Source organism: Calliphora vicina, chromosome 1 (assembly GCF_958450345.1).
Source record: "Calliphora vicina chromosome 1, idCalVici1.1, whole genome shotgun sequence".
Taxonomy (NCBI): Eukaryota; Metazoa; Arthropoda; class Insecta; order Diptera; family Calliphoridae; genus Calliphora; species Calliphora vicina.
In genome coordinates, this window is record NC_088780.1 from 2557500 (window position 1) to 2582902 (window position 25403).

Consider the following 25403-nt stretch of genomic DNA (forward strand, 5'->3'; position numbering starts at 1 on the left):
CTAAGTTTCATATAAATTAAAATTACACTACAACATTTTATAACGATCGGTCCATAATTGATAATGGCTCCTATATAAGGCCAACTTCATAATTGACTCTAGTAAAGTCTTGTTGAGGAGTTTTGGGGATACAAAAACGTTAAATGAGGTTGACGACCTAACAAATACTGACAACACTGTGTTCACATAAAATCATTGGGAAATGTAAAACAAAATACACACAATTACTAAAATTTTAAAATAATAGAAAAAGTTATAACTTTGTACGTTCTATCCTGTATAAAATATTGAATAGCTGCAAATAATAAAAGTTATTAAAAACACATATTTATCCTATATCTCTCTAAAGTCAACTAATTTTTCGTCTCTTGTATTGAATTCTTTACTGCACTTTTTCATCTGGAAAAACTCATCATGTAGGTATTTTGACCAACAACAACAATATTTTGTTTTATTTTCTACGAAGCGAAAAACTAATTGAGAAAAAGTTTCGAAATACTATTTATATTACTAATTAAAAAACATTTTTAAGAAGCTTATATAATTGTGATACCTGAAGTACAATAAACAGTAAAAAACAAACAGAAAACTATTTGCAATTACACTCGAGAAGTAATAATCTGTAATTTATAAAATGCACTAGATTCGTGTGTATAAGATTTTCAGTAATTCATATACAGGGTGTCGCAACCACAACAATTATTCTTTATATTCAACTGCGCGACGCTATGATGAAAAGTTACTCTAAATCACAGCCATTGATGTTAAATAAGGTGATTGATTGGTCGCACCATTTAATCTAGAATTTATCTGAAATCACTTGTTCTGTATATGAAAATTATCTGAAGTACTATATAAATTCAAAAAGGAATTTTTGTGCACAATGTTAATAAAAAGTACCATATTATATCGTCCCTTCAATAAAACAATAGTGTATAAGCATATACACCATTATTTATTGCATAATAAGAATCTACATAACTTATTCTATATGTGGTCAAAATTTGGTGAAATTCTACTTTCACGAAGTGTGTCAAAAGATCAATTGAAATATTACTTTTGTTCTAGATGTCTACTAACACAAAAATTTTAAACTCAATTATTTCGAAATGGCAATAAATTATACACTAATGTTTTATTAAGGTGACGATATATCATATTAAACGTATTATGAAGCACTATTCAATGATACCCATAATGATCAGATTATTTTCTAAAGAAAATTTACAATTATATATATTGAATTTAAATTCCTATAACTCCTTAACTAAAAGAGAGCTATCAACATCAACACAAATTATTAAAATGCAAGCTGTTTCAATTATCTTGATTTATGCTCTGGTTATAAACTATTTAGAAGGAATAAGAATGACTATATAAGGGAGAATTTGAGAATTTATTCTGTTTTTGATCATCAATATTTTAGATGATCAGCAGTTTTTTGTTACCCACACGTTTTTTAATAATATTTTAAAGAAATTTTAAAAAATCACTAGGTATTTAGCTAAACAATTTTTCAACAAAGTTCATAATAGGTTTGAAAATATGTATGTGTTTTGTGAATTTTTATTTAAATACAAAGTGTAGTACAGAATTTAAATGAAAATTAAATAATTTGTATGTTTAACATAATATTCTTTTTAGCTTCCAACATGTCTTCGACTCATACAAATGCACAAAGTAATGATAACATTACATCAGCTAGCAAAAACGTAGGTCACAGCAAAACAAATTCTACTCAGAATAGTAGCGGTTCTGAGAGCATGGATAAAGTATCTCCTGATCAGGATATATATATAAATCCGGCTGATGGTTTACCAAGTCAACATCCTACGTTGGCTGATGGTGAAATTGACAGCAATGCGCAGCCTGATGTAGACCCAGATTCATTTGATGACTTACCCACATCTATTATCGTCACTAATATACATTCAGAGGTGTTTGCTAGTCCGCAATTGAAACAGGAAATGGAGGACTTGTTCCGCATGTTCAGCGATAAAGCTACATTTCAGTGGTTGCGCAGTTTCAGACGACTCCGAGTAAACTATGATAATGCTATAGCGGCAGCGAATGCTCGTATTAAATTGCACCAATATGAATTCAATAAGAAAACTGTAATAACATGTTACTTTGCACAACCGGTAACCCCAGTATCTAACAAAAATCTTCAGCCACCAGCTCCGGTGAAACAATTCCTAATATCTCCACCTGCTTCTCCTCCAGCCGGCTGGGAACCTAGAGAAGAGAATGAACCATTAGTTAATCATGATCTATTGGCCGCTTTGGCTAGTTTAACTCCTGGCGAATCTCATGAGCTGCATCCCCAAACCGAAGACCAGCCTGCAATCATTGTGCACACAGCACGATTACCAGAAACTGCTGCAATTGACATTAGTGCCGGTTCAAAGTTGCCCATAGTCCCAACTAAATGCCCCGAAAGAGCATAAACAAAAAATCAAAAAGAAACGAAAATAATCAAGTCTTAATGAAGTTTGAGTCAGACTTAACATGTTGCAAACAACTAAATTTATTAATTTATATTTTTTTTTTGTTATAAGTAGGCTGTTGTTTGTTTTAAAACTAAAGCTAATTAATTATACATAATAGAAAAGGACAAAATATGAGAAAACTCAGTGTTTTAAATGTAAAAGATTAAAGTTGTTAAATATTTGAATTTCAGTTAGGTTTCGTCGTTCTTATGTAAAATACATACGTACTGAAGCACCACTGGCTTAAACGAAAGAAACAATATTCATTATTTTTCTATTAATTTCAACATGGATTTCTTACACGCACATTATCGATTTCTCATGCTTACGACAGATCTGAGAATGGACTTGGATTTTTTAACTGGTGAAATCGAAACACACAATTAACAGGAAAGTGCTTCGACACTTTGAAGTTCCTGAAACTGTCGCATGCATCGAATCGATCAATGACTTTTTGACTTGAAACCATACGAATGATATTGTGATTAAGTATAAAATATTTATATATTTTTATTAGGTATAAAACAAAAAAATAATAATTTATTACAAATAAACCATGAATTTATATGTATTACCTACATAACTAATTAGAACTCATGGCTTGTATGTAGGATAAGTTTATTTATCACAATTGCCTAAAATTGATCTATTGTTAAAAATGAAATAGATGTTAACAAGGAATACATTCTCAATCACTTAAATTGTGAGTATATACCCCAAAAAATCTAAGCTATTAAACAATTTCTATTCTAATTATACTGCAATTGAAAAATTTTTTTTTTATGAAAACAAATAACAATTAAGATTCGAAGAATGTAATAATAATTATGTTATCTCTTGTTGTACTAATTTTATTTCTAATATAATTATAAGAAAATCAAACAAAACAGCTATGTATGTATTTATATTATAAGCTCTGCTTTAAATGTGCCCAGAGCTTATTTAGTTCATACTGTAACACATTATTCAGCTACTGTATTTGCACACTCATCCTCATCCTCACTTATGTATGTAGTTGAATACAACTGAAACAAATTTCTCCTTTCCTAAACCCTGCAGAGAAACACTTAAGAAGAATTATTAAAAAATACTATCGAATCACAAAATTACCTGTATATAGTTTAAGTTAAAATAAAACATGTATGTAATGGAAAATGTTTAATGAATTTAAATAAATAAAAACAAAATTAATGAAGATATATGAATGTAATCCAATTAAACACGATTTCATATTATTTCAAATACATACTGAAATCCATATTCTATATGGAAAATATTTTTATTTAGGAGAATTTAGGGGCACTTGTTCCTCTAAAGAGAGTCAACTCAAAATTTAAAAATTTTCAGTAGAAGCAAAAAACTGGGCCATTACTGCGTAACTCAATCCGAAAACGAAAATGTCTTCGAAATTGTGTGTAATTCGAAACGATTTCGTTTCGAATCGAATTAGGGAGTAACCAAAAAACGCAAATCGGTCTAAAAATATCCGAGATACATTGTGAAATTCGAAAAGAAAATCTGTGGAATTTGTATGCTTTATACGCAAATTATAAAGATATGAATCGGTTGGTTTCAGGAATATGGCAATGGAAAACAAGCAAAAGAAAATGTCAAAATGGTTGTGGTATGGAAAGAGGGACAAATATTTGTATATCATTTGTTGCCTATTGAAATTGTTATTTTTTCTCTCACTCTTCAAACTACAACCATGTTGTTGTTGGCTTTATACATGAAAATTACAAATTTTTTCCTTCGAATAGAATTAACTACCATTTAAATTTCGAATAAAATATTTTTTATCCGACCTTTAAAGAAAATATTGGAAGAAACTTTTAAAATCAGAATTTTATTTATTTCAATTTGGGACAATACGTATTTTTTTATCAACATTTAAATATCAATGTGCAGAAGTCAAATATTTTTAAGAGTAGAGTGAAATTTAGTTAACGAAAATTAATTTTAAAATTGTGAAAAACAAGAAAATAAGCACTATAAACGGAAAACTGCACTTTAGAGCAACCGAAACATCGTATCAGTTAAAATATTTAAAAATGTAGTGGTACTGCTATTATCTTGTTCGCAACTGTAGATGAACTTATTGTGTGCCAAGACATTAAATCGGGTTCCCAAAAAACAGTTGCCTTTAAAAATATTATTGTATGCTCTACAAAAATTACCTTTTTTCTATTTAAAGTATTCATAACCCTTCGAAAGAAAACAAATTATAATAATTAGTATTAATTTAATTATCTTCTTAATATATTTAGCAACATTCTATAAAAAAAAAACAATATAAAATACAATAATTAACAATTTTTAACATTTGGAATGTAATTAGAACACATACTACAGTTGTACATATGTATATGTATGTCTTGTACTATGTAAAATACATTGTACATATTTACATGGTTGTGTACGAGTTTTGTGTATTGCTTGAGTTTGATCTGTGAGTATAATTCTTCTTTTTAAATTAATTTTATTTAATAAATTGTTAAAACTAATGTTTTTCTATGGTTTTTAAAGGTACCATTTGTTCTGGATCATATGATGGATAGACGCTGCTATGCCTTCTTTGCTTTCTGCCAGCACATTGAGAAAACCATGTATCGCCTTTGCCAAAGTTTTCGCCATCTTCGATGGATTCGGGCATTGGTTGATTCATTGTTTCTGGCAAGAACATTACCCAAACACCTGACAATAAGGCAATGACACCAAATAATACGGCAGGTATTTTTGGATCGAACGAATCCAACAGAGTAATGAGGGGCGTTAATGCGCCAGATAAACGGGCACACATCGATCCCAAGCCCATAGCTGAGTTACGGACAACGGTGGGGAATAATTCGGCTGAGTAATTGTAAATTACACCAAATGAGCCGGCAATAAAGAGTTTGCCCATCATCACAATGCCAGTTGAAACTGTGCTACCTTGTTCAATGAAGGCAGCTATCATGCAACAAATGCCACCGGCTAACATAAGCGTACTGGTAATTGGTCTTCTTCCCAAGCGATCTAAAACTAAAACGATAGTCAAATAGCTGGGGAACTCCACCAAACCCATAATGAATAGAATTAAATAGGGATTGCCGTATAGTTTGCCAGCACTCAGGGACAGACCATAGTAGACTAATGAATTTGCAAACCAGCAGAGACAAACATTTAGTGTCTTCATACGTAAATTTGGAGTTTTAAATAGGTCGCCCAATCCGGCACTTGCCTTTTCCTCAGTTGCTTGTTGGCTCTTGGCTTTTTGCAAGAAATATTGCTTGTCGACTGGAATGCCAGATCCGTTGATTCTGAGGCCCTTGGCCACAATGTCTACAGCTTCGGCAGCGCGCCCTTGCATCCATAACCAACGTGGTGATTCATCTAATAGCCACCAGTGTGCTAAGAATAGAACACCATGTAATCCGTAAACAACCTGTAAAAACTGACGATCTTTTATTAAAGCACCCCAACCAGCTACCAACATTATGCCACCGGCGAATACAGCCTAAAAAATAAAAAAAGACGTACAATATATTAACGATTTTTGTCATGGTCGTATGTAGCTTCGTACAAACCTGAAATGCTATACCGCAGGCAGTACGTTTACTGGGTCCAACAAGTTCCATGGTCAATACGAAACCACATATATATGCACCAGCCGATCCGAATATACCCAGCAGATATCGAGCGAACATATACGAAAAATATTCTGGTATAAATGCTACCGCTACGCCTATAATAAGTTGCAATAATGCGGACCAACAGAATACCGTTTTACGTCCCACCTTATCGGCCAAACCTCCCAGTACTACAGCACCGGTAAAAACGCCCAACATAAACACTGTCTGCACTACGCTGCCCATCCAACGTTTATCACATACAAAATTCCAGTCTATCGTACGTGATGTTTCGTAGTAGGTACGATCATACACATACGATGTGCACGCAACCGTATTGTTGCCCTCGTACATATAGCAGGAATCCAAGTCACCATTTTCTTTCTTTGGTATAGCATTTAGAATGTCCGAAGAATTCCATGGAACGTATGAGAAACTTGTGTTGTCAACACCTTCGATAAAGCAACGATGTTCGGGCACCGCCTGGACTGTAACCAGTGACAACATGTGCAAACCAGCAGTCAGAGCAGACAATACTTGCAGGAAGAATTGAAACGCTTGGTAGCGTCCAAATTCCCCTAAAAGAGACAAATAGATTATAAATTAATAGCTGTGTGAACCAAATGTAAGTGTATTAAGATTAATATTAAAATATTCGCAATGTCCTGTTACAATTTTTTATAACTTGATATAGAAAGGCCCTAACTCGTTTTTATTAAGACGTAATTTTTTGGATAACTATGTTATATGAGCGGACCATTTATCGAAATGGACGAAAATCTGGGCTTAACAAAAAAAAAACCTGTTAGGACCTTTATATATTAAGGTAACGATAAGTATTTATTAAAATCCGATATATTAAAAAGTTATTTTATACCAGGCATATTGTATGTACTGCAAGAAATTTTCATCTGATTTGGCGATGTCATTCGAATAAAAATTATTCGAAAATTGAGGAAATGATATCTATTTTTCTTCGAATGAATCAATATTTTCAGTTTAGAATAAAAAATTAATCGATCGATTTTTGAATACTCGAATTTATTTATTTTTAAGCTATGTATATACAAAGTATTTAAAATCAAATTCTCTGATGAACAAAACCATTGATTCGTAATGTTAAGCAAAGATGGTCATCATTTATTAGAAATTGGATTGGATTAAAATCCGCCTGATCACATCAATATCAAACTTAATATTAGTTTAATGAAATAAAAATGTCATTATGTATAGGGGTAAGTATCAATATTAGAATTAGAATGATTAATACTATTAATTAATTTAAATAGACTTCATTAATGGAATTCATCAAGTTTTGAATGTTTATATTTTTGTGAATTCAAATCGAATACAAATTCAATTAAAAATTACTGAAACCTTTTTGTAAAAGATTTGAATTAATGAAAAATTTAATCATTCAATACATTTTTAAAGCTATTTTGTCATGGATTTGAATTAAAACATATTTGAATGAAATTGAATTATCTTTAATTAAAATCCATTGAATAAATACATATATATATATATACATGTATATTGAATGATTAAATTTTTCTTCGATTCAAATCTATTACAAATTAGCTTCAGAAACTATTTTTCAATTCGTTTTGTAAATAATTAAAAACAAATTGAATCAAAATCTGAATTAAGATCAAATGGAATTAATGAATTCGAAGCTCCGGATTCGATCTACACACAGTTTAGTAAATGAATTGAAATATACATACATATATTATGCATTTATATATTTTTTACTATCATAAATATTAATGTGTGTATCGACATTTTTGAGTCAAACAATTGCTGTCGAACAGTGTGTGCTACTGAAATATTCAAAATCAAATCGCACTTTATCAACAACAAGTATTAACTCACAATTTTTAAAATTTCACTTATTGCAAGAAATCAACTACCAACATAAATATCTATCTGCTGTAAAATCGAAGTATGTATTTTGAATACTCTTTTATCTCGAAAACCACATTTGAGATAATTTTCGTGATAATGTAGTGACTACTTTTATATCAACAAAAAGGAATTATTTTGGGTTAATAAAAAAGTTGAAATATTTGGTCATAACAAAAAACTATTACGAATTATTACAAATTTTCACACAAAAATTTTAAATTTGTATTGAAAAACTTGAAATTTTATAACCAGTTTGTGATAATTCGTAATAATTTTTTGTTATTGAACAGACCAATTAATGCATCGTATATTTTCATAAAAAAAGGTATTTGTTTAAAAAAAATTTAAATTTAAAAACTTTTAAAATAATAATTCGAAAAAAAACAAAATTTTGTTTACCTGAAAAAATTTAAAATTTGTATTTTGAAGTAAAATTTGGTGAAGGGTATATAAGATTCGGCACATCCGAATATAGCTCTCTTACTTGTTTTCATAAAATTTGTTTTAATTTATGATTTTAATTCGAAATGTGATTCTTTTTAGAAAAATATTTTTCACATTTTTTTAGAAAAATGGTATTAGCTCAAAAAATTTATTTTTTTGCAATAATTGGAAAAATTTAAGAGAAAACCAATGTAAACATATTTTCAAATGGAATTTGCTTACTATGATGTATTCGGATTGTCAAATTCTCTTAAAATGTAACCACAAACAGTTTTTAAACTCTACTGAAAATTTTAAAATTTTGAGTTAATACCCTCTTGTTGATCAAGTGCAAAATGTTCTATTTCGTTCTAAACATATAAATTAATTGAAGTTAGTTCCTATTTATATCGTATTTTTATTTTGTACAAAAATAGCCACCAATAGATAAAAAACTCAAGTATATTAAAACGCGTTAGATAAAAATAATTTTTATTAATAAATGTTTTTAAGTCTTTAATGTATGTATGTAATTGCAACCATAATTCCTTTGAATTAATTATTAGATAAACTTAGATAAAACTAATGGTTATTAATAAATTTATTTAATTCTTTAATGTGCATGTAATTGCAAAAATAATTCCATAGATAAAAAAGATTTATATATAATGGCATATTTTTTTAATGATCTATAACATTTATAAGGCAACAAAAAATTTATTTAATCTGGGACTTATGTGAATTAGTATTTTCATGTTTATTTTAAATAAAAAAAGATTTTTAAAGTTTAAAATAATTTAAGAACGACAACATGAATTATTTTATCTATAAAAGATACGAATCTTTAGAATTAAATAATAATAATAACTAGATTAAAATTCTGTACTATTTATTTTGGGGTTATTCAATTTAAAACATAGCAACAGTAAATGCGAAAAATTAACGGAAAAGATCTAATTAGAAGGAAATTAAAGAAACACATTATAAATATAAATACAATAAAAACAAAAATATCAATGCCGACATAAATTATTTAATAATTAAAAGTGTAAAGTTTAACAATAATAAAATCATTTTAACGATTACTATGAGTCTCTATCTATAAGTGTAGTAATTAATTGAATAGAAGTATGTACATTTATACATACATCTGTATGTACATGATTATATACATATTACATACATACATAAGTATATATGTATATATTTATGTAAACACTTTTATTAGATCTGGCCTTAAAAAGTTAATCTTGTTTTGAATGAGTATCAGTTTGTCCCTATCATCAAATTAAGGAAAAATATACAAGAATATTTGAGGAGCTGCAAAACAAAAGCTACTTTTTTGAAAATTTAAAAATTTTCAAAAAATCAATTTTTAAAAAAATTCGAAAAAGTACCTTTTGTTCATTTATGATGTTTACCAAGGTTGGACAACGTTACCGCTAAGCCACTGTTACCCCCTAAAATACCGTTAACTTTAAACTACCGTTACCGAAATAAACGAAAATACCATTAACGTTATTCTAGTAATAATTTAAAATTGTGAAAATATTTGTGTATCCAAATTATTCGATTTTCTTTAGTTTGAATAAAACGAATAATTCGAATAATAGATTTTAATTTGTTTCATTAATTCGATTATAAATTTAAAATTAATTGAATTATTTGAATAATAATTTTTTAAATAAAGTAAAATATTAAGAGAAAGCTCTTTAATTTTTAATAACATCACTTATATGTATAAATATGTATTGAAATCAAGTTCTTCGTCTACATTAACGTAATCATCATCAATGACATCCTCAATATCAGTTTCCTCAAAATAGATATGGCCATTATATGTTTTAACATAAATGGAATCAGTAAATGGCAAATATTATAGCGTGGTAAATACATAATTGCTATTCTGCCATAATTTCGCCAACATATTTTCGCAATTATGCCGCCCATTGTCCATTGATTCTACAATTTCTGTTTTGAAATCCATTCCATTTTTTTTTTTTACCTTCGTGAGAAGGGTTTATATAAGTTTGTCATTCCGTTTGTAATTTCTACATTTTTCATTTCCGATCATTTCAATCATTTCATTTTCAATCTTCAATAATTCTGTCAAACATGCTTTCGAGAAGTTTGCTATTTAAAATAAGCAAAATCGGTCCACAAATGGCTGAAATATGAGGAAAAAACCAGGACAATCTAGATTTTTGACCTATATCTGGATTACTAAGTCATTAATATAGACAATATAGATATCTAATGATAGATATTTCAAAGACCTTTGCAATGCCGTATATAAAATCATAGTAAGTTGGACCTACAATGGGTCAAAATCGGAAAAATATTTTGTAACCCGATTTTTTTTTCACCAAAAGCTTTTTTCGCTAAATATTAAAAAAAAATTGAAAAAACAAAAAAAAATTCAAATTTAAAAAAAAACAATTTTTCAACCCAAATATAAAAATACTAAAAAAAAATTTTTGATAAGATGCAAAAAAGTACCTTTTGTTCTGCGGCTTCTCAATTCATAATGAAATTCATTCAACCTTTGAATGGTTCAATTTTTGTTAATTCAAACGAAATTAAAATACTTTTTCTTCATTTAATTTGTTTTTGCTTTCCTTTTAATCATTTACTAAATAAGTTAAAGCAAATGATTATAGCGTATCTGTAATTGATGTGAATTAAAGTAAAATTGAATCATTCAAAATAGAACGAATTATCAAAGCAATAAATTCCCTATTTGTAATAGATTTGAAATGAAGAAAAATTTTATCATCCACATTTTATTAAGCCATTTTATAATGGATTTGAATTCAAAAAAACTTGAATAATTCAATTAGGAATTAATTCTTTCTTTGAGAATTAATTATTTCCTAATGAATTCTTTAAGAAAATTTAATATGATTTTGAAAATTGAATGAAAAATCTGTATCTAGCTTTGATTTTTACAACGAATAAACCCAGTCAAGTCAAAATTAATTTCTAAGGGCAGGTCTTCTAACTCACATGTTAAAACATGCGTTCTAACAAATTGATCGTGCGGACATACTATGTACATTGTACATACTTTATGACTCTTTGACAGAGAAGTAAGTGATAAGAATAAAACAATAATTATGTACTATTAAATTTTTTAAAACACAGACTAAAATTTAATATGTATTCGAAAAAAGAAATAAATTTACTTTTCGCAATAAACTCTCCGAACTGAGAACAGTAAATACAAAACAAAATAATATTTATGTATTTATTTATTTCGTTATTTAAGAACTCAATATAAGTAGTATGTATGAACGTATTTACTATGTATCTTGTTGTAAAAGCAAGTATCGAACAACCGCAACATTCACTTATTCTTAATAAGTATTATAAACTAATTAAACTTTTAAAATAAGTATAGTTTTTGTTACATTCATACATATGTATATACATATGTACATATGTATGTTCATACAATTGTGTTTTCCTGTACATACATACATATGTATATGATACATAGATAAGTTAACAGTTGCAACAAAAATTAAGTTTTTTTTTTTAATAGCTATGGCCATGATTTATTTTATTTTTATTATTAAATTTTATTTGCTAAAAAGATAATTAAATAATACTTAGTATACATAGTATGTATGTATTTTGAAGTAGGATTTTATTTCAATATTTTAAGAGTTTCTTATCTTTGAGGGGTATACACAAATCCCCACTTGTATTTTTTGGGATAATGTCAAAGTAGCACATAATTTTTAATGTGATTATCACTGTGATAAAGTTATTTGCTGAAATGCTGATAGATGTCATTAAGTGGAAATCTACTACATATGTGGAATTTTTTATTTTTCCAGTTTGGTATGTTGAAATATTCACATTTCATATGCAATAAAACAGACAAGTTCTTGAAGATTTATTACATATGTATGTATATTTAGATACATACATATGTATGTACATTTGGGAATTTTTATGAACTTAGAAAACCGCAACGCTAAAAAGTTGAATCAAATCGGAAATTATTAAACCGTACATGGTTCAAAATGCGTTTACAAAGCGAAAATTTAATGTTTTCAGAAATAAGATCTATTTGCATGAAATATGCTGTAAAAAACCGAATAATGTGCTCCAAAAAATTAATCCTTTGTCGACCGACGGTACTTATAAGTACCATAACAATAATAAGCTTACAAAATGAAAACAAAACATATTTTGACCTTTTCTGCCCAAAAGTACTTTGAAGTACACTATCATCTTTGGAATAATATATTTTTTGTGCCTATTAGTAAACTCGCTTATCCAGAATAACGGTGAATTGTTTCATGTTCATTTATGTTGTAATGGTAAAAAAAATACTGTTTCGTAAAATACCATAAAATCGACTTGTAATAGAAAATGTTATAAAAGTCCCGGTCCACACTGTGAAACATTTGCTGCAAAACATTTTTAAATTCTCTTTTGAAACTGCATTCGTGTCCACACAGTGAAGTTTTTGCTTTTCAGTTCTTGACATTTCTGTACAGTACGAATACGAACGAATAAATGTGGATGACATACTCAACAAAAACTTCATGTACATGAAACAAAGTTCCCTTTTTCCCCTTTCATCAACAAACTCAAATGTTTTGCAGCAAATGTTTCACAGTGTGGACCGGGACAAACTAATCAATATATTAATAAAATTTAAACAAAAATCGATAAGTTTTTTTTTCTTTTGATTAATAAAAAAAAATCTTATTTTCAATATTTTATAAAAAAAAATAAAAGTTTTTCAACGATTTAAAACCTTGGTCCACAAGGGGTTAAAAAATATGCTGTGTAAAACCAAATCATATAATTGGACCTCTTTCACACTAGGCAATTTAGTTGCTCAAGTCTCTTGCCCAACAACAGAACAGCATGCAAAATGTTCATCTCCTTAATCCGACATTACCTCTGGCATCTACAAACACAAGATACTTGCGCAACTAAATTGCCTAGTGTGAAAGGGCCCTTTAGCTAAAGACCCGGGACTTAGTAAAGCCAAAAAATTTGTATTTTATTGCATTTTGTAAAAATAAGAAAAATATTACAATTTTCCATGAATTAATGTAGATTTTTTTAAAATTTTTGCTTTGATCAAGACTTCAAATATACAAATACTTACTGTTCTTTTGTTAAAATACTGAAAGAGTGAATTATACAAAGCAATACAAAATTATTGTTAAAATTGACATCTAATAAGCTTGAAGAAACCTATGTATAATTGTCTAGAAATTTAGCTCCATTTAAATTAAACAAGTAAAAGTGCTATATTCGGCTTTTCCGAATCTTATAAACCCTTCACCAAATTTTAGTTTAAAATAAAAATTAAAAATATTTTTAGTTAACAAAAAATAAATATTTTTTTTTCTGAAAAAAATTTTTGATGACAAAGATTTTTTTTAAATTAGTAAAATACAAAACATATAATTTTAGAAAAAAGCAAACTATGCTCTAAAATGCCAAATTATATGCTGTAAAAACTAATAAATGCAAAAATCGATGCCAATATTCTTAAAATGTTCTGAAACGGATAAGTTTTCGATTCTTTCGTATAGAATTTCATTCATCAAAAACAGGCTATTAAATTAAAATTCTAATATTTATAAACAAACGATTTCTATCATGATTTTTTCTACATTGAATTAAAATGAAAACTGAATATGTCTTACAAATGTTTTAAAATTTGAACATGTTTACACAGCCATACATGTACATATGTATGTACGAATCTGGGTTTGAATAACTACAATTTACTGGTGTAAAACATTTATTTATTACAAAGACTTCATGATTGTAGACTACTTTAACATTTTCTCATGGCCAAAACTCAGTAGTCATGAACCACAAACAAAAAATTATTAAACAATTAAAGAAGAGTCAAAATAAATAGTTTGTCTATACAGGGTGCTTCAATCGAAGTGTTGCAGATTCAGATTTTATTAAAAAATTTACAAAATAACATATAGAAGTAAAGCAATAGGATTGTTATCTAGGATATTTAAAGGTTCAGGATCATTGTGGTTTATGAAAACCTACAATGTTCTGTAAAAAGTTTTACCAAACTTTTCTGAAATTATTTATCTAGGATTTGAATGACTTTTTTTTAATTTTGCATAACTGAAAATTCTACATTTACAATTTTTTCGTTTGTTAACCCCATGGCAAAAATTTTAAGAGATTGCAGCTGTATTTAGCCAGATATAGCAATTAAAATGATGTAACCCTTCAATTACACCACCCTGTACTATTTTTTGTAATATTTTTTTATTAATTTCGAAATGGCGCTACGTTCATTTAAACACATCTCAGTTTTTTTTTTTTGTATGTGCGTTAAATTTATTTAAATAATTAGTTTTGTTTTTCATGCAAATTGAATTCAATTGAAAGGTTTGTAATCAATTCAATTGATCTACATACAATTTAGACTTAATTGAAAATAAATAACAGCGATCACAACCGATTCGTATACATCTCGTTGCACAAAATGTGGCAACAATAATATAATGTCAAAATACATTTCAATAAAAAATTTAAAAAATATGTAACTATGTAGAGTTCAAACACTTAGACGTTGTAATTTTTATAAACAGAGTTAATATTAAGGGGGTTTTCACAACAATTTATTATACATAATCATTGTACACGCACAATATTAATATCGATCAATTGAAAAAAGAAAATATTTTGTACAAAACTGTACATATTGTAAAAAGTACGAGTATAATTTATCGAAATCGTTTTCGACTTGTATTGTAGTGCCTAAATCTGATATCGGGGGTAGATTCAGGTACTGTCAAACGGTGAAATGAAAAAAAAAACTTTCATTTTCGTTTTCATAAGAACTTTTCATATTATCATTTCACAATTACACAAATTGCGAAATTTGTTTTATTTCACTTGTTATTTTCATATGAAAACATTTGAATTTATTTTTAATTTTTTCACTAAACGAGAATCAGAAACTCTATGAAAATATGAAAAAACTTTTCATTTCATTTCAAAAAAGAACTTCAAAAATAACTTTTTGTGATTTGGGAAAATAATAGGGTTTCTACGCGGGAAAAATTTTCCGAGAATTCCCGGGAATATTTTTTTTTGTTAATTTTCGGAAATTTTCAGGAATTTCTTTATAAGTTTTCTTCTAAAAGTTACAATTTTCAGACTCGTTTCGATGGCCAAATTTGTTGCTAGTTAAAACATTATATTATATCCATAGATTTTGTCGGTTCTAGCAGCAGATGGTCAGTTGGCAAATAATTATTACGGTTGAAATAAGCGATTTTTTTTTACTCAGCACAAGCCACAGCAGAAAAATTTTGTTATTAAGAAAAAATCTAATTTAAAGTTTATGCTCTTAAAGGAATTATGTATTAAGATGCCTAACAATACAACTTTTAGGGATATTCAATGAATATTATTCATATTTAGAAAAAATAATAACAATAATAGTGGTTCAAATTTGTTTATGTGTGTTTACTACGCATGTTTTATTGATTTAACATAGTCGAAATTCTTAAGTTTTTTAATTAAACAAAGAATTTATTGATTTTATACTGATTAAAACTACGACTGTGTGAAAATGCCAATATTAAATTAGAAATCCTTATAAAGGCTGGACCAGCATTGTACAACCAAATATAGTTATTTTATACTTATTTTAAAACCCTGGTACAGTTATAAGTCAATTTATTCGAAACAAAATTTCTGGTTATTGCTTTAATTTAGTGTTAAAAACTTCACGGGTATTCCCGGGAATGAAACAATTTTTTAATATCCTCCCGGGAAAGAAAAAAGTCCGGGAAATTAGGAACCCTAAAAAATAAGCTTTGAAACCACTGGATCTAAGCGCACATGTTCCATTTTGGATATGATACAGTCAGTGTCGGCTAATTAAATCTCCACATATAGTAAATAACAACATTTTTTGTTGTCTACTGTATCTTGTCACCATATGCTTTTGTAAATATTGCAATATGTACTTTAAAAGTGTCATCGAATGTCTAATTAATTTAATAAAACATGTATATAATTGACAATTAAAGCACTAACACAATAGTGGCCTCATTTGGTAAAAAATGTTGTTATTGTATTAAAAATAAATTAATTATAAATTAAAAAAAAATCATTATCGTACGAGTATAAATAGACGGAGAATCCCTATGCAAAATATATGTATATGTATAAATTCTTAAATATGTTAACCAAATTAAACCAAGTTCAAAAATTGGGCAATTAAAAAATGTTCATACATAAATGCATGAGTATATGTTGAACTTAATTTATATACTGAATAGTTACAAAAAAATTTTTATTAGAACAGGCAATGAACCTGTAACTGTTCTAGTTTGGCGCCAGAATTGGTTTTGAATAAGTATTGCGGAGCCAGCACACGTTATTTGGAACGATTCTGGAACCAGTTCCTTATTTTACGACACAATTCTGACACATTAACTTAAAAGAGAGCAATCTGTTTGGTGAAAACTTAGTTTTGTGAAAGTCTGGATTTTTAGATAAATTAAAATCGTTTTTTTAGAGAATAGAAATTTCGAAAATAAATGTATACATACTAAACATGTGGTTTTAACTGAATATATCTTTCCTTTGATATTAATATTGAAAAGATAATTTTCTCCGGATGATATGATTTATTTCAAGCGCTTAAAAAATGTTTAAATAACCAATAAAAAAGGTACATACATATATCGTATACACGAGTTTTTTAGTTTTAGGGTTTTATAGTTAAAACAAAATGTAGTAGTCGATTTCGACTTCTAGCACTATAATATGTTCATATTAGGGTGGAGCGATGATGAATGAACTTTTTTTTTTGTTTTCAACGGCATAGCGATATAAAGTTGCCTCTTAATGAATAACTTAAACGTACAAAAGATTGCTTACCTCCTTTGATGTTTTGAGGTGCCCCAACACAATTGAAGATCAGAAAAATTACCTATTTTTCATATTGTCATTAAACAACCTTATGCTTTATAAACTTTAATTTATGTTGAATATAAATATGTTTGTGTATTGTTAGGTCAATATACATACACATTTACAAATTTTTACTTTAAAAATTAAATTCATATTTCATATGTTTTACAACCTCATATGCCGAAGTAGGCATTTTTATACCCAATCCACAAATTCGAACTTGTTGCTTAGGTAAAGGCCCACTTATTTTTTTACTGATAGAGGACATTCAAGACTACTAGACATAAGGATTACATTGGGGACTTCCACTTCCACTCAACCAAATGAAAATTTGTGTGTATATTAAGGAGTTAAAAAGACAACTTTTAGCAGGTATTACTAAGCGATTGCGAAAAAAAGAAAATTCGCTCCACCCTAGTGCATATGTATTACTAAAGAATCTTCATACTGTTTACTCTTACAACTGTTTTTGTAAATAAAAAAAAAACTAAATATCTACTTTGATTTGACCTGAGTAAAATAATTTGTCTAAATAAATAAAGAATTAAAATGTATTTTATTCAAATATTTTCCATACTTTTGTAAAAACACCAGCTTAAATATGCATTTTTAAAAGCTGAAAATAAATCGATATACGCACGTATTTATAAAATATTTAACATTTCTATAATTTTTTGTTTAATGAATAATTAATTGTAACTGCAAAACATAAGTTGTGACGAAACTTTTTGCACTCTACCTTTTAAAAAAATTTGTCTTTCTAAAATTAAATTAAAATTTAAGAGAATAATAGTAAAAATTTTGTTAATTTATTAAATTGTGTAATTTTATATAAAAAAAATTTAAATTAGATGTGTTAGTCTTTTGCAAATATACATACTACGTATTAGGGTGGGTTGATTTAGCAATCGATATTGTGCCATCTATTTTTCAAGAGCAGCAAAAGTAAAAGAAAATCAATTTCGTTAACGATCTTGCCACAATGCTGTTAATATTTACATGTATGTGGCTTATGGCCGAATATATTTATGTTCAACAGAGACCAAAAATAACGGGTCCTCCCTCTCAAGGCGAATTCATTCAAGTTGGTGTCATTTCTACAAAAACAACAATTGGTCTTACCAAATGTCAAACAGAATTGAAAATGTCAAACAGAATTGTGTATTAAAACTTAATATAGTGTAAATAATTGAAAGGGGGCTTAACTTGTTTATGTAAAAAATAAATATTTTGTTAACTGAAATATAAAAACATGTTTTGACAGACGCTAGAACCAAAAAACTTCACCTTATATGAATTCGCATGGGGTCCATTTTTATTTCAATAGTAAATTGGCAGCGTTTATAATTTAAAAATAAATTTTTTTGTTATATCAGAAAAGAAAAAAACACAAATAATCAAGATGAGTTATTTATAGACAGGCTATAACTTTGCGAACTTGAAAAATAATTTGATGCAAACGTTGAAGTATTAAATTAATAAATCATTGAATGTAAAATTTCCAATTTAACAAATAACCATATTATACCAAAAAAAATCAAAAATTTTTTTACAAAAAAATCATAAATTTTGAAAAATACACCAATTTTACTAAGAATTTCCAAATAATTAATTCCACTATTTAAATTGAATAAAAACTTAAGGTTTTCTCAACTTAACATCCTTTTGGAAAGTTTTTGCATATTTTAAAATTGTTTAGAAAAAAACGGTTTTCCTGCTGAACCATGCATAAATTTGCTACACGTTTTATTTTGAAATCTGAAAAAACTCTGTACATACATACTTTGTTATCAATTTTTTTTATAATTTTTGCATATTCATCCTTTTTAGCATATGTAAGTTCCAGTTTTATAAGCTTTCTGTCTCAATTGAAAGCATTACAAAGCATGTAAGAGAGCTATATTCAGATATAGATCAAAAATAGGTAAAAAATCTAAATTCGGTTGCTATTCGATAAAATCGGACTACAATTGGCTGAGATATGTGCTAGTGCTGGTTCAAACACGTCAAGTTTACTTGAGCAAGAAAAAATCTTTTCAATCTCCTCTTCTCTCTCATCTATAAACTCAAGACAAGTAAACTTGACGTGTGTAAACCAGCACTTATATCTCAGCCAAATGTCTATAGCGGATATATTGATGTACATACAGACGGATATACGGACATGGTTAAATCTATTTATAACGTACATATACACGTTCTTATATAAAAAATGGCCAGATAAATAGAAACATAATATTTGTTTTATTTGAAACGAATTTCTACATTTTATTTTCAATAGATTTTGGATTAAGACCTCAAAGAAACCATGTGACATTTAGGAATTTATAATAGAATAATAATGATTTATACAATTAATGACAAACAATTTTTAATTAATTTAAGTGAGAGTCATATACGGAAAAAACTTTCAATCAACAAAAAAGTGAAATAATTAAAATGATTTAATTTTAAATTATTTACACAGTCACAGAAATGTGTACAAAAACAGGTAAAGCTGGAGGTCCACAACACGCGTTTTACGCTTTTTCGCATTCTACGCGGCTGTCAAAAAAGTAGAATGCCTTGACGCGTAGAATGCTTAAAGTAAATCTACTTTCTACTTTTATAAGCGTCACAAGCGGCGCACGAACATGTCAGCTGATTTTGACAATTAATATTCTTTTTAATGTGTATTTTTCAATTTTAATAAATTAAAACAAGTTTAATGGTGAAAAAATAAATAAAAGCTGCAAAAACGCGAAGTTTTTAATAATAAAACAAAAAATAGACGCTTAAAAAGCATCGCATGTAACTTGAAGCGTAGAATGCGTAGTAGGTATGAAAAGCCCGCAATGCTTTGACGCGAAGACGCGTAGTGTGGACCTCCAGCTTAAGAGATCTATATTCGGCTCTGTCGAATCTTATATACCCTTCACCAAATTATATTTCAAAATACAAATTTTAAATATTTTTAGGTAAACAAAATTAATTTTTTTTCCAGTTGTTTTTTTAATTTTTTGGAAAAAAAATTTTTCGAATTGTTATTTTTAATTTTTTTTTTTGGTGAAATTAATGACCAAGGCGAATTTACTGTACAGGTGGCGTTAACAGCACAGCTGATCTACTTTTTTTGTTCGCCTTGGGGGCAAACTTGTCAAAAATTGTTTACAAAACAAATTTATTTTATGTCAAAACTTGTTTTGTTTACCTTTTTAGCTTCAAAAAAAGTTTATAAGATCTGTTAAAAGTACAACAAAACGGGTAGCTCCGGAGTGCATTCGATCAATCACAACCATTTGCCACGTGCATACATTTGGAGCATTAGCGCTACCATTTTCACCGCAAACTGTGCCACCATTAAAGGAGCTTCCAGGAAGCACCCTTATTTTATCAGTTTTTTCATTTACATTATTATATTTTGATGTTTTTTCTGGACTACCCAATTGCTGATCGATGTCCTCGCAAATAAATGTAGCGTTGATGTAAAATTAACGTTATTTTTATTGACTTTATTACATTTTTATTTTATTTTTTATTAAATTGATTTTATTTTTGTTTTTTTTTTACAAATTTTTGTTTTGTTTTTTTTGACACTTTTGTCCCCCAAGCAACAATAAAACACTATGTTGTTATTGCAATGTTGTACTTGTTGTAATATCAACGCCACCTGTACAGTAAATTCGCCTTGTTAATGACTTTGTTATCCAGATATATGTAGGTCAAAAATCTAAGTTGTCCTGGTTTTTCTCATATCTCAGCCATTTGCGGACCGATTTTACTGATTTTAAATAGGAAACTTCTCGAAAGCATTTCTGACAGAATTATTGAAGATTTGGTTCCCGAAAATATCTAGGGTCTTCAGAAAATTGATTCAACAGACAGACAGACGGACGGACATGGCTTAATCTACTCCGCTATCTATAAAAATCCAGAATATATACATATACTTTATATCGTCGGAAAATTAAATTGTGGAAATTCTCACAAAGGTGAAGGGTATAAATATATGCAGGAGTTCTAATGTTATAATTCTATATTATAACCCGTGCATATTTATGGTGTAGCATAGTGAAATTTTGTTTTCTTCTTTGTTAACATATTAATTGCCAAAATTTTCTGTTTTTACCAGAAACCAAAAATAATTGTTATTTTCAACTCAAAAAATCGGTATGACTAAAATGACAAAAATAACAATTATTTTTGATTTTTATCATGACACAACAATATAAGGTACACTCAAAGAAAATATAAAAAAATATGAAAAAAATCAAAATCAAAGTTTGAGGTTATAGGCTAAATATTGAAAACTCTCCCTAGTGATCTACAATTATTGTATCATGATTTTTATATTATTTATTACAAATAAAACTCACTCAGCAATATTAATTTATTTCAATTAATTTATTAAAAATTCAATTTGGTAAGCAGAACTGGAACTTGTAGTTAATTTGGGAACCAAATGAACTTCAAGTGGAGTACATATAATTATACTTGAATTTGTTTAATTTTAAATCACAGAAAAATCTACGGAAATTTCTCGTTTATTCTTAGTATTTTAATTTGTTTCGAAAACAAAACTCATTGTCTGATTTTTACTTAAAAAATTATTTTCTGATTTTTTTTGTTGAAAAAATTCTCAATAATCAGAAATAATTTATTTTTGTAAGCAATAAAATATATATCAAATACATATGTACATATACAGCCTAATTACAAAAGAATTAATTAAAGTCGATTTTAAGTCCATAAAGTTGACTAGTATTTTAAATTTCGTATAAAACAAATTTCAAATATAATTTAAAATGTTGTTTTATTATTTAAAAAAAAGCTTTTTATTACATTCATTGAAAAATATTTTCAATTATTTGAAATAAAAACAAAAGTTCTATTTTAAAATAAAGTCGACTTTAACAAAAATTAACATTAAAATTTCTTTCATAGTTAGGGTGATAATTTTTAAATTTTCTCAAAATTATAGTGGAATATTTGACAATACTACCCAATAAGCACCAAAGCCCCACAAATTCAAGCACTTGAACATTTTGTTGGAATTTGACTTGAATGTAAATGTAATTATGTTTTAAACTTGAAAAATATTTGAAACATATGGCCTGAATTTATGTTTTCATTTTTATTGGAGAATGCTATTGTAATAAAGTATAATAAAACTGTAATACAATTGCTTGACTATAATTCAAGGCTTGAATCACTTGCATTCCAGTAAAAATGCTTATTGAGTAATATAAATATATAAATTGTTGTTGTTGTGATTTTTGGTTTATAACGATATGTTTACCAATTCTAATAACGATATTTTATCGATAACGGTACATTAACCTTCTATAGTAAGTTTAATGGAGATGCAGAAAAGAAATTATACAAATCTAAAAATAAATTGTTGACCAACTACAAATGATTTTAATGCAGTAGTAGCTTTTATTAGCAGTCTCTCTTAAATTGTCATATATTTTTTACTACAACTTTATATGTATTATTTTTTTATTTTTGCTTTGTTTAACCGTCTGCCTACAGAATTATTTATTAGCATTAAATTTATTAACACTTTCGTTAAACTCTGATCACGAGTTAGTTAGAAATAAATTAAAATATTATTTTATATTTACATATTTACATAAATATATATGCATTTATTCCCACACTAAGAATTGTAATAATTAAAAGGTATATATATACCCTATGTACCTATTTAAGTAAATCTGATTATTCAAACCTAAAATTAATTTTACTGCAGTTAAAATACAATATTTTTAACAAGTAATAGGTAGTATTCCATTAAGTAAATATGTAGCTCAAGTATAAACAACAAAAAATTATAGCGAGAAATAATAAAAATAAAAATAAAGCTGAAACTGAAACTGATAACACGAAAAGATTATTTATGATTAGTTTATAATGTGTTATGATAACAAACAACCAACATTTTTGGAGTGGACTAAATCCGCATACCAATAATAAGTTTTTAAAAAATGCTCTTCTTCTGTCTGCTCCTCCATTTTTAATTGTTTGTTTAGGGAGAGAGAGAACATTGTTTGTTATAATAACTGTAATTGTTGTTTATGGGTGCATGGATGTGTGTGAGTATGGATATGGATATTAGTTTGGATATGGATAGAGTTTTTGACATTCTTACCTAGTTTGCCCATTAAATCTTCCAACACATAGTCTACTGCCATCTTTTTTGTAATTTAGATAGAAAATTGGCTTTGTGTTTTATGTCTGTTGCGTACTAAGTGCGTATTTGGTATCTGTTTGAAAATGTAACGAATATTATTTGTTGTTTTTATAAATTAATTTTTATATTGCACATCTATTTATATATTTAAAATGTATCATTTCTTAATTCAATGAACTTTGTGTTTTTATTTGTTATCTTTCTTTAATTCTCATTTGTTTATTTATTGAATTGATGGAGCTGTAGTGGGAAGTTTTGACTTAATAAACCAGTTTTAATTGCAAAAACAAACAAAAAAAAACATTTAGAAAATTACTAATGGAAAATTTAAAACTTAAATATTTGTTAATAATTTGTTATAAAATGTATTTGTTGAATCAAGATGGATGAATCCCAGACGTTAATTCAACTTTAGGATTCTCACCAGCAGCCAGTGAGCCGATAACGTGTAAACTCTAACGCACTTATAAGTCGACTAAAAGCAATCGCCAGGCTGTTTACTGGAATTGTTTTGGGGGATCTTGTATAAGCAGCAAATAAAACAAAATGTGAAATATATTATAATATAAACAATTCATATACATACATAGATACAAAAAGTACACAAACACAGATACAAATTTATATCAATATACAAAAAACGTGGCGCTCGCTCACTTTTTAGCAAACTCAGTCAGTCAGTTCTTTTATAAAATTATACATATTTGTTCTCTTAATATTAAAGAAGTGTTAAACAACGTAAAACAACAATAACAAATACATACGTTCATATTTGCTATTTAAAATTTCTTGCTTTTAAACGATTTAAAAACACTCAACAATTAACTCGATCTGTCTGATTGGTCTTATTATCCAAAAGTTTTTATTTTCGTACAAAAACATTTTTTTAAAAATGCAGAAAACATTAGAAAAAAATCAAATTTCGTTGGCGGCATATACATATGTAATATTAATATGGTTATTGCGGCTTAATGGCTCCTTCATTTAACTTTTATGGCTTTTTTAAACCAAGTCGGAAGGAAACATTTTGTTTAAGTGATTTCTTTTATTCCAACAAATTACGCGGTACATATGTATGTACATATATTATACATTTGTATATGTCAGGAATAGTACAGGTACTACAATTCGTCCCCTTAATAAAACAATAGTGTATAATTTTTTTGCCATTTCGAAATAATTGAGCTTAAAATTTTTGTGTTATTAGACATCTAGAACAAAAGATCAATTGAAAATTGATCTTTTGACCCACTTTGTGGAAGTAGAATTCTGACCACATATAGAATCAGTTACATATGTAGAATCTTATTATGCAATGTACATATACATATGTATATGCTTATGCACTATTGTTTTATTAAGGGGACGAATTGTACTATTTGCTATTTTGTACAATTCGAGCATGTAAAAATTCGTATCGAATACCAAATTACTAAATATTATTTATTAATGTTCCATGTGATCTGTAAAAATTGTATACATACATAAATAATTATTTAAAATTAGTTTTAAAAAAAAGCGACTGAGAGATAAACGAATTCTAGCGGAGTTCTCATCTCCGAAGGAGTGCGTTGAATACAATGCTCCCACATTGTCGAGGAAATTAAAGATCTCCAAAGGATAACTGCCTTCTAAAACTCACTGATGATTTGACATTGAATTTAAGCGAATTGTGAGCATTATAACAGTAATGAAAATATTCCTTCCATTAATAGAAATCGTATTGTAACAATAAATAATAATCTAACAGAAAATGTTTCTCAATAAATAATTTTCTTTTACAGAAAATTTCCTTCTTTATTATTTTCACCTTTATATATTATATTTTATAAAAAATTTTAAAATTTTAGAAAAAAT

General features: G+C 27.6%; 2 protein-coding genes across 3 annotated transcripts; one reads left to right on the forward strand and one right to left on the reverse strand.

The window, feature by feature from the left end:
- The first annotated feature begins 183 nt into the window (after positions 1 to 183).
- Positions 184 to 3709, forward strand: sra (RRM_RCAN_like domain containing protein Sra). The gene is made up of 2 exons (XM_065498702.1): positions 184 to 416; positions 1645 to 3709. The coding sequence occupies exon 2, from the start codon at positions 1653 to 1655 to the stop codon at positions 2445 to 2447; it is 795 nt and encodes a 264-aa protein (XP_065354774.1). The 5' UTR covers positions 184 to 416; positions 1645 to 1652; the 3' UTR covers positions 2448 to 3709.
- A 1011-nt stretch (positions 3710 to 4720) lies between these two features.
- Positions 4721 to 24054, reverse strand: LOC135949216 (organic cation transporter protein). Of its 2 annotated transcripts, XM_065498704.1 has the most exons (4): positions 23971 to 24054; positions 23505 to 23619; positions 6056 to 6675; positions 4721 to 5985 (listed from the first exon to the last, which is right to left on the reverse strand). In XM_065498704.1, the coding sequence occupies exons 2-4, from the start codon at positions 23545 to 23547 to the stop codon at positions 4990 to 4992; spliced, it is 1659 nt and encodes a 552-aa protein (XP_065354776.1). In that variant the 5' UTR covers positions 23548 to 23619; positions 23971 to 24054; the 3' UTR covers positions 4721 to 4989. The 2 variants fall into 2 exon arrangements, with proteins under 2 accessions (XP_065354776.1, XP_065354777.1); XM_065498705.1 differs by lacking the exon at positions 23971 to 24054 and having other exon boundaries at positions 23505 to 23911.
- Positions 24055 to 25403: the final 1349 nt, after the last annotated feature.

What these genes read in the sequence shown, in the direction of transcription:
- sra (XM_065498702.1), top strand. Translation starts at nt 1,653, where the DNA reads ATGTCTTCGACTCATACAAATGCACAAAGTAATGATAACATTACATCA.
- LOC135949216 (XM_065498704.1), bottom strand. Translation starts at nt 23,547, where the DNA reads ATGGCAGTAGACTATGTGTTGGAAGATTTAATGGGCAAACTAG. An exon ending in AGATTTAATGGGCAAACTAG is followed by an intron (nt 6,676 to 23,504) that starts GTAAGAATGTCA and finishes TGTCTCTTTTAG; the next exon opens with GGGAATTTGGACGCTACCAA. An exon ending in CCTGCGGTATAGCATTTCAG is followed by an intron (nt 5,986 to 6,055) that starts GTTTGTACGAAG and finishes TTTATTTTTTAG; the next exon opens with GCTGTATTCGCCGGTGGCAT.